Here is a 12,172-nt window from a genome sequence, read left to right as displayed (position 1 = left end):
TCCCCAACCAACAGAGGGCAATACCGCCCCCAACCAACAGAGGGCGCAGCCTTCCCATATCCGGTTCTGGGAGCCACACGGCCACTCGAGCAGCTCCCGCTGTGCTCCCGGGCCCCGCGGTGGGGAGGGGAGAGGGGGCGGTCACGGCTCAGTCTGTCTCTGGGTTCAGGGCCCCCGGGGCCGGGGCTGATGGCGGGGGAAGCGGCCGCGGACGGGGTTCGGGCGCCGCTGTCCGGGAGGTGCAGTTACTTCGTGGTGAAGAAGCGGCGATATTGCCGAATGGTCACAGCCCGCGGGCACCGCCTCTGCGGGGAACACCGCACAGAGGTACAGACCCCGGGCCCGGGGGGGGGGGGACAGGCCCGGGGGGGACAGGCCCGGGGGGGGGGACAGGCCCGGGGGGGGGGAGGGCCGGGGGGGACAGGCCCCGGGGGGGGGACAGGCCGGGGGGGACAGGGCCCGGGGGGGGGGGGACAGGCCCGGGGGGGGGGGGGGACAGGGCCCGGGGGGGGGGGGACAGGGCCCGGGGGGGGACAGGCCCGGGGGGGGGGACAGGCCCGGGGGGGGGCAGGGCCCGGGGGGACAGGCCCGGGGGGGGACAGGCCCGGGGGGGGGGACAGGCCCGGGGGGGGGACAGGCCCGGGGGGGGGACAGGGCCCGGGGGGTGAGGGGTGAGGGGGGGACGGGGGGTGAGGGGTGGGGGGGGGACAGGCCCGGGGGGTGAGGGGTGGGGGGGGAGGGGGGGGTGAGGGGTGAGGGGTAAAGTTGGCGGAGAGTGAAGTCTGACTTCAGTGAGAAACGAAGATGATTTTTTTTTAAATCTAATATTAAATTAACCTTTTACTAAAAAACTGAAAAACAAAAGGGGGGACGTTCCCGAGTGGGAAGGTTTCGGGGTAATTCGGTCAGTGGGGGCTTCGCTCACCAGTGAAAATAAGTATTTTTCAGCTCGAGGTGAAAACATTTGAATGTTTTTCCTTCCAGAGCGAAAATCAGGGAAAGCGAATCCGCTGTCCCCTCGATCCCAAACAGTAAGTGCACAAACCAAACCAAAGTCTCTCTTATTTTGGTTTTAAAAACCAAATACAAAGTACTGTTTCGCGCAAACGCAGCGGCTGATCTGTGCCACTGACATCCCGCAAACCGTGAGAAATTTGGATGGATTCTGGTGTGGGGGGTTTTTTGGGTGAACTTTGAATGAAATATCTAAGACGTTCGGGGGATATTCCCGCTTGTTCCATGAAATAGCGCTGCGGGACCTTTTATCTTTTAATACGCCCGAATTACCGGGTGTGAGTAATGTCGGTGTAGAAATGTGAATTGTGTGTTTTAGTTCAAACGGTCGACGACCGCCACCGTTAATCGCCCTCCACTCCTCACAGCAGTGCGTCTGCAAACAACCATCAAGTAAATGACCAGTTTGAAGTGGAGGATTTGTTGGGCAGAACACCGGGAGAAACTCCCTTCTCTTTTTCGAATCGTGTTGTGGGATCTTTAGTGCGAACCTGAATAGGCAGATTGGGGTCTTGGTTTAATATCTTATCCAAAGAACAGGAGATCCCTGACAATGCCAACAAACTTCTGATTCAGGGGCGAGAGTGCTTCCAACGCAACCTGACACGGACTGAAACCAACAGAATAAAAGCCGACATTATTTTTTTACAGCACAGTCGATGAAGATAAACTAGAAAAACATCTGAAAAAATGTAATTCGAGGGAAAAACCCAAACCAGTAAGTCCTTCAGATTTCACTGTTAATTTCTTTCTCTGTTCATGTGCTTCCAATGAACTTTGCAGGAGGTTTCAGTTGCACTGTTTCTGAAATATTAGCGTAATTAACAGATTAACTCAAATAATAAACGTGGTTTGTTTCAGGACTGCTTTTGTGGACAAACACTCACACGTGAAGAGCGTGTTGCATGTAAAATTTGGTCACTCAATCCACGGTTGTTTGTGGGACACTGCTGTGCGCAATTGGCTGAGGTACAGTCGCACCAATGATTCATAAAGTGGCAGAATTACCCCACTAATTCGGCTCGATATTGCCCTTTTAATACAACCCAGTATCCGGTTCAGTGCTCTGGGACTCCACCCTGCGTGAGGGACGCTATATAAATGCAAGTTATTGTTGATTTGCCCTCCTCATTTCCCGCCCTCCCCATACGCTCCAATAACAACAACAAATGACATTTATACAGTGCCTTTTACATCAGGAGGACATCCCAAGGCGCTGGACAGTCAGGGATTTGACTCCACCTCCCCCCAACGCTATATAAATGCAATTTGTTGTTGTTATAATGTAAATTAAGAATTTAGGATAATTGTATTTATTAATTAGATCAGAAGGTTGATCGGGGAGATAAAGACAAGTTATTTTATACTTACTCAGACCATATAAGAAACATTACATTTAATTTCTTCTTTCCTTTTCCCTTCGCACTAATTTACCAATTGCAGGTTTACTATAGACACAATGTTAATGGGGGTCCTGAAGATGCTGAAGAGAATTCCAAGCAACAGGTACAGGAACTGGTTGTTGAACAATAGATATTTTTTTCCATTTTCTTTTGTGTCTCTTTAGTGAAGTAACACCATTATTCTATATCTGTTAAGGTTCCACTTTGTGATCTGTCCAAAGAAGAAATAGAAATAATGATCACAAAACTCCGAAAGGCAACGAGTGGTGAGTGTTTTAACAGGAGAAAGCACTGGGACAGTGGGAAAGGTTACAGTTATCATTACAATGTTCAGGCAAGTGAATATATATTTCAGGAAATGTAAACTTCTTGCTGTAAAATACGCTTAATTTCTGGTAATTCTATTTGTAGAAGCCTCCTAACTGGATAGATGTGTGTTATTCTATGAATAGGGTTTCTGACCCCAACACTCAGGTGGATGAGACTTCTTGGTGTGGGTGAAATGTTGGTTATCGCAGGTGTCCCGCCCTATAAGGGGGACGATACACTCGCACACTCACTCCATGAAACATTGCCCGATGGAACATATCCATCCTACCTCAGCAGATAGACAGCATCTTCAGAGAGCAGAGGGATTGCGCTGAAACAAACTACAATGCAATGTATTTTTGAAAGAGACGTGTGTGAATAAATTATTTTTAAAAAGTGATCAGAAACAGAGGTGCCACTGGGCATGAGAACATTATCTAACTACATTTATTATAGATTACAGAGTAACTCATGGCAGAACATTGAAATAGCAATTTGTGTATGAACTGGACATTTCCCCACCAACAAGTTTTAGATAAAATTCTCTGCTACATCTTAGAGAAGTGGCAAAACCCAGTCTGCAGACCAGACTCATTAACACAAGTTGATTTGGCAACACACCGTCACTGGCAACGGATCAGGAGCAGGTACCTGGGATCTGAGGTCAATTGATCCCAAACCGTGGCCTCAGCTGAGATCAGTAACTCAGCACTCAATGGGGAAACGTGTTGGGAATCTCTGGTCTGATGTAGGAATGAAAATACTTTTATGAAAATGAAGGGTAAGTAATTTGATGAAAACTGGTATTTCCAGAATATTTACTGTTATCTGCAGGTTTGAATTCTACCATCACAGACCGAACACTAACCCACACTGCACTAAGAGAAGCCTTGGATGATCCAAAGAATGGAGATTCTGCCTCTAAACATCTTAAGCAGCAGGTAGGAGGCTCACTGGACTGGTACAGATTTACAAGGAGTCATTGTTCGGTCAGGAAGGGCTGATTAATGAAGGAGTCCTTCCTGTGGGATAATGTCTAGAGCACTAGCGCTCGTAAAAAGCACCGAATCTGTGTGTGTGAAATGTGGCAATAATACATGGGATGTGTTGCACGTGGCAGAATGATTGTAGGGAACAGTTTGCCATGAATGAAACTGAGCTTGTGCAGAAAGGATCCAAGGATTTTAGCAATGCCCAGACAATTTGGAGAATTGTAGAATATTGAGAAATTGAGCTAAATAATAATAATCATCATAATAATAATCAGGAGAACTCTTCCCCCCCAAAAAACTTCTGGAGAATGGTTTGTCTCTGACAGATTAAGAAATTGCACCAATTTTAATCCTAATCTCTAGAACAGCTTTTCAACTTCACCTTTTTTTACCTCACCCACGCATTTGTCACCTCAAGGCTTGATTACAGGAACACCCTCATCGGCCTTCCCAACGCTTCCCTTCACAAGCTGCATATCATCCAAAACTCTGCAGCTCATGTACTCTCACGCACCAGGCTCCGCGACCCCATCACTCCCACCCTCACCCGACTCCACTGGGTCCCCATCCCCCAGAGGATCGAGTTCAAGATCCTCGTTCTCACCTTTAAGGCCATTCATGGCCTTGCCCCCTCCTACCTCTCTGACCTGCTGACTCCCTACCAACCTGCCCGCTCCCTCCGTTCATTGGGCTGCTCCATGGCTCCCGCCCGACCCGCCCTACCATCGGTAGCCGGGCTTTTGGCCTCTCTGCCCCCACACTCTGGAACTCCATCCCATGGTCCCTTCGCCTCGCTTCCTCCCTTGCCTCCTTCAAGACCCTTCTCCTCGACCGTGCCTTTGGACTCCCTCCCACTTCTATGCCTTCCCTTACCCCTACACCACCCCTCCGACACCTGACTGTTTAGAACTCTGGGACGTCCTCCCGACGTGAAAGGCACTCTATAAATGTAATTTTGTTGTTACAATTATTTTAGGCGGTTTCTCTGTGTCATGTAAAATGCTCACAATCGAGGCCTGATCAGACCAGACCAGCGCCAGTGTGAAAAATTTCTGCTTTAAGGGGATTTACTTTTAATACCAACACACAATGGTAAAGATAGTATAACATTAAACATGATTTCTATTAGGATACAGTCAGCGGCTATTTTGGCAGTGTTGCGTGAGACTAGCAATCATTGGAAGTAATCAGACGGATTCTGCTGCTCCCAAGTGTAGAAAATAGTTGAAGTTCAAATGCATTTGCCAAAGCAGTTAGGATGTTTCTTGTTACAGGCTTCTCTCGTGGGTAACTTGGAACGGCTGGGTTTGCTTGGATCAAACCGCTGCTTTGTGGAGTTTGGTGCTGGCCGGGGAAAGCTGTCCCACTGGGTAGCTCGGGCCTTACAAGGTGTCCCGAACGTTCACTTCCTCCTTGTGGAGAGAGCCAGCACTCGTTTCAAGGTAACGTTTACACACGTGAATTACTAACAATCGTTCACCATCGTGTTGAGATCTCAAATTAACCGGCATGAAATCTAATATTTCTCTGAAGGTCGACGGTAAACACCAAAATCAGGGCTCCATGTTTGGACGACTTCAGATTGACATACAACACTTGAGCCTAGGCAAGTCCTGCTCTGTAAATCATGGATATCCGCAGAAATTTGTTGTTTCTACCCGAAAGATTTGATTTGTTTGTGAATCACATGTACTTTGTTCCTGCAGATAAGGTGCCTCTTCTAACAAGTGAGACGCTGCCTGTTGTTGGAATTGGCAAACACCTGTGTGGAGCAGCTACAGGTATGGATGAGATGAAAAGTAAATCGTCATAATAGTCAGCGGCTGTTCCTTTGCAAATCTCATCTATACAATATCAAAGGCAACATCTTCATAGAATGGAGAGAGTTTTAACCTCACGTCAAGTATTGTCCTTCCAGCATCATCCAATATACAATCACAGAATGTTACTGCAAAGAAAATACCACCATGGAGTCTGCTAGTGTTTCTCCCCCAGCCACCTTGTCTGATCCCATCCTCTTGCTCACTCCTCACATCCCTTTTTAACATTCCTCACCTTCCATCTAATTCATTCCGTTTTAAAATTATTGATGGATTGTGCCTCCGTTTCAGCCAATACAGAATATTTCATAGACCCAGCACCCTCTGTATAGATAAGAGTATGCTTTGTTTTCCGCATCCTTCCCCTCCCACATCCCGAGCTCTCCTTGGAACTGCAGCTTAACCAATGTATTGTACAAATTGATCCTTACCTTCTTGCTCTTATATTCAATTCCTCCATCCATTAAACCTAGAATTCTATTACTTTTTACATGGTACCTACCTCTAAAAGCCCTAATAACTACTGGATCTCTGCTCCCTTCGCTCCATTAGTTTATAGTATATTTCCTTTCCTTTGTTCTTTTCAACCCCCACGTAAACTACTTTTGCATTTCTCCAAATGCTTAAGGATCTGCTCACATCACTGAGCTGTCTCCCCCCTCCGCTGTAGTTTGTGATCCTGCTGATAGTTTTCCCCCTAATCTAACCCATCAGGACACAGTCAGTGATGTTTCCGAGGATCTATTATATATACTATATATATATCATTATATATGATCTTGCCCAGAAAGAAGGATAAATGTCTCAATTTGCTATTCATCCTAAATGTGTCGCAAATACGCACTTATAAACTTGAAACATTTTCATGTTTGTTGCAATTCAATGTTTACAATTGCATAGATCTTTCTCTGAGGTGCCTGGTAGAACGTTACAGAGTGAAAGAAGATAATGACACAGAACCAGCCACAAAGAGATTGAAAGCGGATCCAACAGAGACACAACAGCAGCAAAGGGACCCAGACAAGGAGGTGAACTCCTCGCCCACCTTAGGGATTGCTGTTGCACTGTGTTGTCACCACAAGTGTGAGTGGAAGCACTATGTGGGCAAAGAATTCTTCTCTTCACAAGGTCTTGATAGGGAAGATTTTCAGATTTTCCAACGAATGTCAAGCTGGGCAACGTGTGAGAAGAGCTGCTCGTTGTCCCGAGCTGCCAGCGCAGAGCCTCCACAGGAGCACGGCTGGGGGGAGAGCTCACAGTGTGCTGCTGAAGTGTTAGAGTAAGTGCCGCACTTTCTTTACAAAATACAAAGGTGGGGTTTGGGAAATGTTCCAGAACAAGTCAATAACAAAAGAATCATTTGAGGATTATCACAAAGTGAAAAGGGTTAGGACTGTTTTTACACAGAAGTTTGTAAAATGTATGGATATCTTTTGAAGCAGAGTTCATCACTGAGTGTGTATATATATATCTGCCTTCATTATCTTACTGTAGTCCATTGAGCTCTATGTAAATTAATTTAGGACACAAATATAAGCTAGCGACGAGGGGATCTAAAAGAGAATTTCACGCATAGGAGAGAGAGATTGTGGAAGTTGCTGCCTGAAGTGGTGGATGCATTCAAGAGGAAAGTAAACCTTCACATGTGGGAAAGGGGAACAGAAAGGTGTGGGAGAGAGTAAGAAACGGGTGAAGACTCTCGTGGAGTATAAATACTGGCACAGACTGGTTGGGCCGAACGGCTATACATTCTTTGTAATCTAGTCTGTTCACATTCTCTATTCCAAGCTATTCCATTATAATACTTTAGTTTCACTGTAATTTCCTTGGCAGAATGCTGACTGTGAGAGAAAGGGAAAGCCTGGGTTTACTTTGCAAGCGGTTGATTGATCATGGAAGGATTGAGTACCTGCAGCAGCGAGGATTCATGGCCACACTGCAGTATTACACCAGCCCCTGCATCTCGCCAGAAAATGTCTTGTTAACAGCTGTACCACCACAATCAAAAGAGAATTTTTAATTCATTTATTTCTAGAATTCTTTATCGTACGATTTCCTTGAACAGAAATGTACTTCAGGCAAATAACCTTTTGCTGCAGTTGATAGTCCACCTGCGGGTAGCGACGGGTGCTTAGAATTTCTATTCTTTGTTACATTGAATGAAATGCATTCCTCCAGCAATTACCCAGCTGGTTCCTCAGTTGATAACAATTGTGAAGAAACTCTTGAGGAACAGTGAATAAATTCAGCTCTGCAGTTATTTTCCAAGCCTGAGCTTATTTAACACACGGTGTGAATTCAGGGCAAATCATGGTGTGATTTCAGCCTCGATTGGGGCAAAACCTTTCCCTGAAAGACAAAATTAAATTGGAAGTTTAATGATAATTTGCAATTAACCAATTAATAATTCCCATTGGATGCAACAGTTTAAAGCTACACTTTCTCTTCAGTAATAGCTGATGACTATTCTCCTTGGGGGGGAGGGGGAGAAGAGTCTCCAAGATGACATGTTTGGTAATGGAATGTCAAAATCGAGCCCCTCCTCTGTGGTGGTCTCGGTAGTCCAATTCCTGAGCCGCAGTGTTCCAGGGCACTGCTGATGACAGCACAGACTGGCTGGTTCATCGGAAGACCCTGGAAGGGTAGATCAGTCACTGGGGTCAGGGAATCCTCCTATGCAACTCCCATTAACCCTGCAAGCCAAAGCCCGAACAGGTAGAGTGGTCCTAGCTAAACAAGCAGCAGGAACGCTTGCCAGGTAGTGCTCTCGATGGCAAGCTATGCAGGTTCAGCTAACATTGACCTGAACAGGCAGACAGAACCTCATTTTACCATAGGTTTAAACTTTGTCTAGGCTCAAATTCCAAATATGGGTCTTAAACTACAACCTGCAGATTCAAAGGAGAGAGTGTTATCAACTGTGCCAGGCTGACACCTAATACTCTCCACAATTGCTTCAAATCCTCATTGGATTCATAAATGAAGAATAGCCATGCAGGCGGGTACCAGAAGTTTAAACTACATCAGCACAACCCAGCACTTTTGCAACAGATGGAAGAAAGTTTCACTCACGGTTTAATTCCTGAATGTAAACCAGCATAAACTCCAGACCAAAGAGCTCTCGGTCTTCCTCCTCCTCGGGGTTGATGCAGGGAGGAAGCGTAACGTGCAACTGGAGAGGGTTATCCCGCAGATTCACAAACCTTTCAAACATAAAACTTGAGATTAACATCTTAGAAACACACACACACCAACCAGAAGTGCAACCCAGCCCCCATTGAAAAGCGTTGAATAAATGTTGATTCGTTCAATATTTTCCTGTTGAAATCCATTAAATATGTTTATCATATAGACTTATCAATTGTATCTCTAAAATTTAAATCCAATCCAGAGGGAAGGTAAATCTAAAATGCAACATGTTTTTCAGAATATAATTAATTTATATAAAACTGAACTAAACACAGCATGAAGGGAGGGAGGGATCTGGCCGACATTGATCTTGAACCCACAACCATGCGACTCAGAGCTACCAACAACCAGGCTGATAAATCCACATTAATTTTCTTTTGTAGAGAGGTAAGCGGCTGCTTCTCAAGCTCTGCACCTCAAATTAGTGGAATTGTGTCCATCATTCAATGGGTTGGGATGTGTGTCCAAGCTGTGGGCAGGAAAATGGTGCCGATTCTTCCACACATTCCATGCTGAGTTATGTTGCCCACCAATAATAATAATAATAATCCTTGCAACCAAGGGGCTTGCAGGGAGTTCCTGGTACCTGTTAAGAGAGGTCAAACCTGTGCTTGTTGAACGACCAACTTGTGACTATCCTGGGGGGGGGGGGAATCTCGTTGGAGCTATTTTGGAGCAAGTTTATTTTGGAGGTGAAAGAGATTCTACTAGCCAAGGGATTGCATTCACTTAGTGACACAAAACAAGTGGCGGGGTTCTCATTTATTTCAGGTGCAGAACATTACCCCATAGTTTATGGTAACATTTACTAATTGGCTAAAAGGAATTATACTCTATTAATCCTGTGTTGCAGTGATCATTACCAATTGTAAACGTTATGCGAAGAAACCACCAAACAGATCTAGCAAGTAGTTGTTACCTGAGGTTAGACATTTGATCCATGCAAACAGGGATATTCTGGAGTTTGTTGCTGGTTAACACCAGAGTGCTGAGATTTCTCATTTTGCCGATAGCATCAGGAAGGTGAGTAATATTGTTCCTCTGGAGCCAAATTGTGTGAAGTTTTTCCATTCTGTGAAAAAAAATACTATTTAAATAAGTAGAAAATCTGTCAGATTTTCCTGCAGTTTTGTCCATTTTTTCTTCACTCACAAGTCTAAGCAGCAGCCAGTGAAGGTGCTCTGCTAAATGCAAGTTGTTCTTGTTATGTGTCTTTTAAGTATTTTTGAAGTAAAGTCTTGTTGACCTAAATTGACCATTATGCTGATATGGATTTTGTCTGTAATTGAGAATTACTGAACATCTGCACTGCTCTACTTTTCCATGAAATTTTGCTGGTAACTTTCGAAACCTTGCTAGGAATGAGTAATGTCTGTCTTCTTACCTCATGTCCTTGGATTCTGTCTGGTGCAGTCAGTCGTGTAGAAATGGTATGTGTAACCAGAGGGTCTTGATATGCAGAAATAAAACAGAAACTGTCTGTGTGTGATAGCCAGATGGCTTTTTGTTATGATGGAAGGAAGACTAGATTACAAATGTAGTAAACAAGTTGGGTATAAATATAGCCTAGAGTAGTTGTTGCTTGTTAGAACAGACCCAGGGAGAAAGTGCTGGAGCCACTGTACCTCTGTTCTGCCTTTCTGTAACTTTGCAGCGCTGATAAACTAAACTTGTGAGGTGGTCTCTGAAATCCGAAACTATTCGACTCAATCTTTAGAGTCAACAGGTCCCGATGGAGAACTTTCTTTGAATGTCAAATCATTGTAAAATCAGAAAATGAGAGAATTGTGAAATGAAGAAGCAGGTTATCACCGAGCAATGTCTGCGGGCAGCTCCTGAAGGCTGTTGTTACCCATGTCTAACCACTCAAGGGCTGGCATGTCCAACACAGCAGAGGGGAAGTGACTGAAGCTGTTCATGGAGAGGTCCAAGTGATAGAGCTTCCTCAGCTGAGAGAGCTGCAGAAGAGAATGTTCATTAATGTCCACACTTCTATAGTTAATATGGCATTGTTGACTTCACTTCCAATGTGACTCATTAGCAGATAAATGAATTATTTAGATCTCAAAATGTAAAGTAATTGCCTCATACGAACATTGACAACAGACAAAGGAAATTGTCAAACACACGCGGATTAATAACCAATTCACATCTAAACCTAGAACCTGTTGAGGTAAGTCTGCGATGTTCCTGTTCACTGCCAGCTCCAGCTTCTCCAAACTCTGGCAGCTGCTGAGCTCCGCCGGGACAGCCTGTAGACGATTGTAGCTGACGTTCAGCTCTCGGAGTCTAGTCAGTTCTCCTACCATCGATAAGAGGGGAAATGTAACGTTCTGGGATATGCAAAGGAATATTATTCAAACCGTTTCTTTAAATCATTGTTTTTTTTTTAAATCATTGTCGCAACATGAAATCTGAAAAAAAATCACACCAATTCCAGTTTATACACTCATAGAAATGACATCACACAAGACAGCCATCAGTCATCACAAGATATCGCCACCGTCTAGAACTCTATCCAGGTGCCCCTCTGCCTCGCTCGCTCTTTTGCCTCCTTCAAGGCCTCCTCTTTGACCGTGACTTCAGCCACCCTCCCACCCCCTTGCCCTCCAACCCTCAGCTCTGGACCAAACCTCTCACTGTCCAGCACCTTGGATGTCCTTCTGACGTGAAAGGCGCCGTGTAAATGTAACTTGTTGTTTGGCTGCCACTATGATCAAACCCTCCAAACTTCATTGTAACTGTCAGAAGAACACCTTCAAACAGACACATTGAAGACACATCTATCAGCTCGTTGGGGTCTCACAACCCTCAACAATTGTGAACTATAACAAAATAGTTTAGCAAATGCTTTCATTTGTTTGGATGTATGTGGCTCCATAGTGATGTCCTGTTTAGTGATGAGAGCACTCGCCTCGCAAGAGAGAGAACTTGAGTTTGATTCCCGGGCAGGACGAAATGTTGGGCAAGTTTCCTTACTTGGGACGTCCTCCCAACATGAAAGGCGCTCTATAAATGTAATTTTGTTGTTGTTGTTACTCCGCACCTCCTATGTTTACCCAACAGTAAGTGGGAATCCAGTTGTTAGTTCATTGGTGGATCACTTTTCTGGGGGGTGATAATCCCTTAAAAAAAAAAGTCCAAACCCTAATTCTCCAGCACTTTGGGACATCCTCCCGATGTGAAAGGCGCTGTACAAACATATTTTGTTTTTTAAAAAAAAACAATAATTTGGTCACTCAATCCAGGACTGTTTGTTGGACACTGCTGTGCGCCATTGTCTGCCATGTTTTGCCCACAAAATATAACAGTCAGTTCACTTTACAGTATATTCTATGAAGCACTTGGAGACGTCTTGAAGACGTGATAAGGTGCTATATGTATCAAAAGCAAGGATTATTATTATATACCTCTACAATGTTCAGTTTGGTTGCTTGTCAATGCT

At 44.8% G+C, this 12,172-nt stretch overlaps 2 protein-coding genes across 3 annotated transcripts in view; one reads left to right on the top strand and one right to left on the bottom strand.

Annotated features, from left to right (window-relative positions):
- The first annotated feature begins 84 nt into the window (after window positions 1–84).
- Window positions 85–7,798, top strand: trmt13 (tRNA methyltransferase 13 homolog). Of its 2 annotated transcripts, none has more exons than XM_042335213.1 (11): window positions 85–327; window positions 985–1,031; window positions 1,666–1,732; window positions 2,458–2,520; window positions 2,614–2,683; window positions 3,540–3,667; window positions 4,993–5,160; window positions 5,252–5,324; window positions 5,425–5,499; window positions 6,439–6,817; window positions 7,372–7,798. In XM_042335213.1, exons 1-11 carry the CDS (start codon window positions 190–192, stop codon window positions 7,556–7,558), a joined length of 1,395 nt encoding a protein of 464 aa, XP_042191147.1. In that variant the 5' UTR covers window positions 85–189; the 3' UTR covers window positions 7,559–7,798. The 2 variants fall into 2 exon arrangements, with proteins under 2 accessions (XP_042191147.1, XP_007901106.1); XM_007902915.2 differs by having other exon boundaries at window positions 86–327; window positions 3,561–3,667.
- lrrc39 (leucine rich repeat containing 39) overlaps window positions 7,549–12,172 on the bottom strand; it is a 7,016-nt gene continuing 2,392 nt past the window's right edge. Inside the window, exons 4-8 of the mRNA XM_042335214.1 lie at window positions 10,893–11,029; window positions 10,540–10,685; window positions 9,647–9,799; window positions 8,611–8,741; window positions 7,549–7,887 (exon numbers count right to left, since the gene is read on the bottom strand). Of these exons, the coding sequence (XP_042191148.1) occupies window positions 7,847–7,887; window positions 8,611–8,741; window positions 9,647–9,799; window positions 10,540–10,685; window positions 10,893–11,029 (608 nt within the window). The 3' untranslated portion in view covers window positions 7,549–7,846. The remainder of the gene's footprint in view (window positions 7,888–8,610; window positions 8,742–9,646; window positions 9,800–10,539; window positions 10,686–10,892; window positions 11,030–12,172) is intronic.

This window comes from Callorhinchus milii, unplaced genomic scaffold (genome assembly GCF_018977255.1).
Source record: "Callorhinchus milii isolate IMCB2004 unplaced genomic scaffold, IMCB_Cmil_1.0 Scaffold5, whole genome shotgun sequence".
Taxonomy (NCBI): Eukaryota; Metazoa; Chordata; class Chondrichthyes; order Chimaeriformes; family Callorhinchidae; genus Callorhinchus; species Callorhinchus milii.
This window is presented reverse-complemented; position numbering and strand designations above follow the sequence as displayed.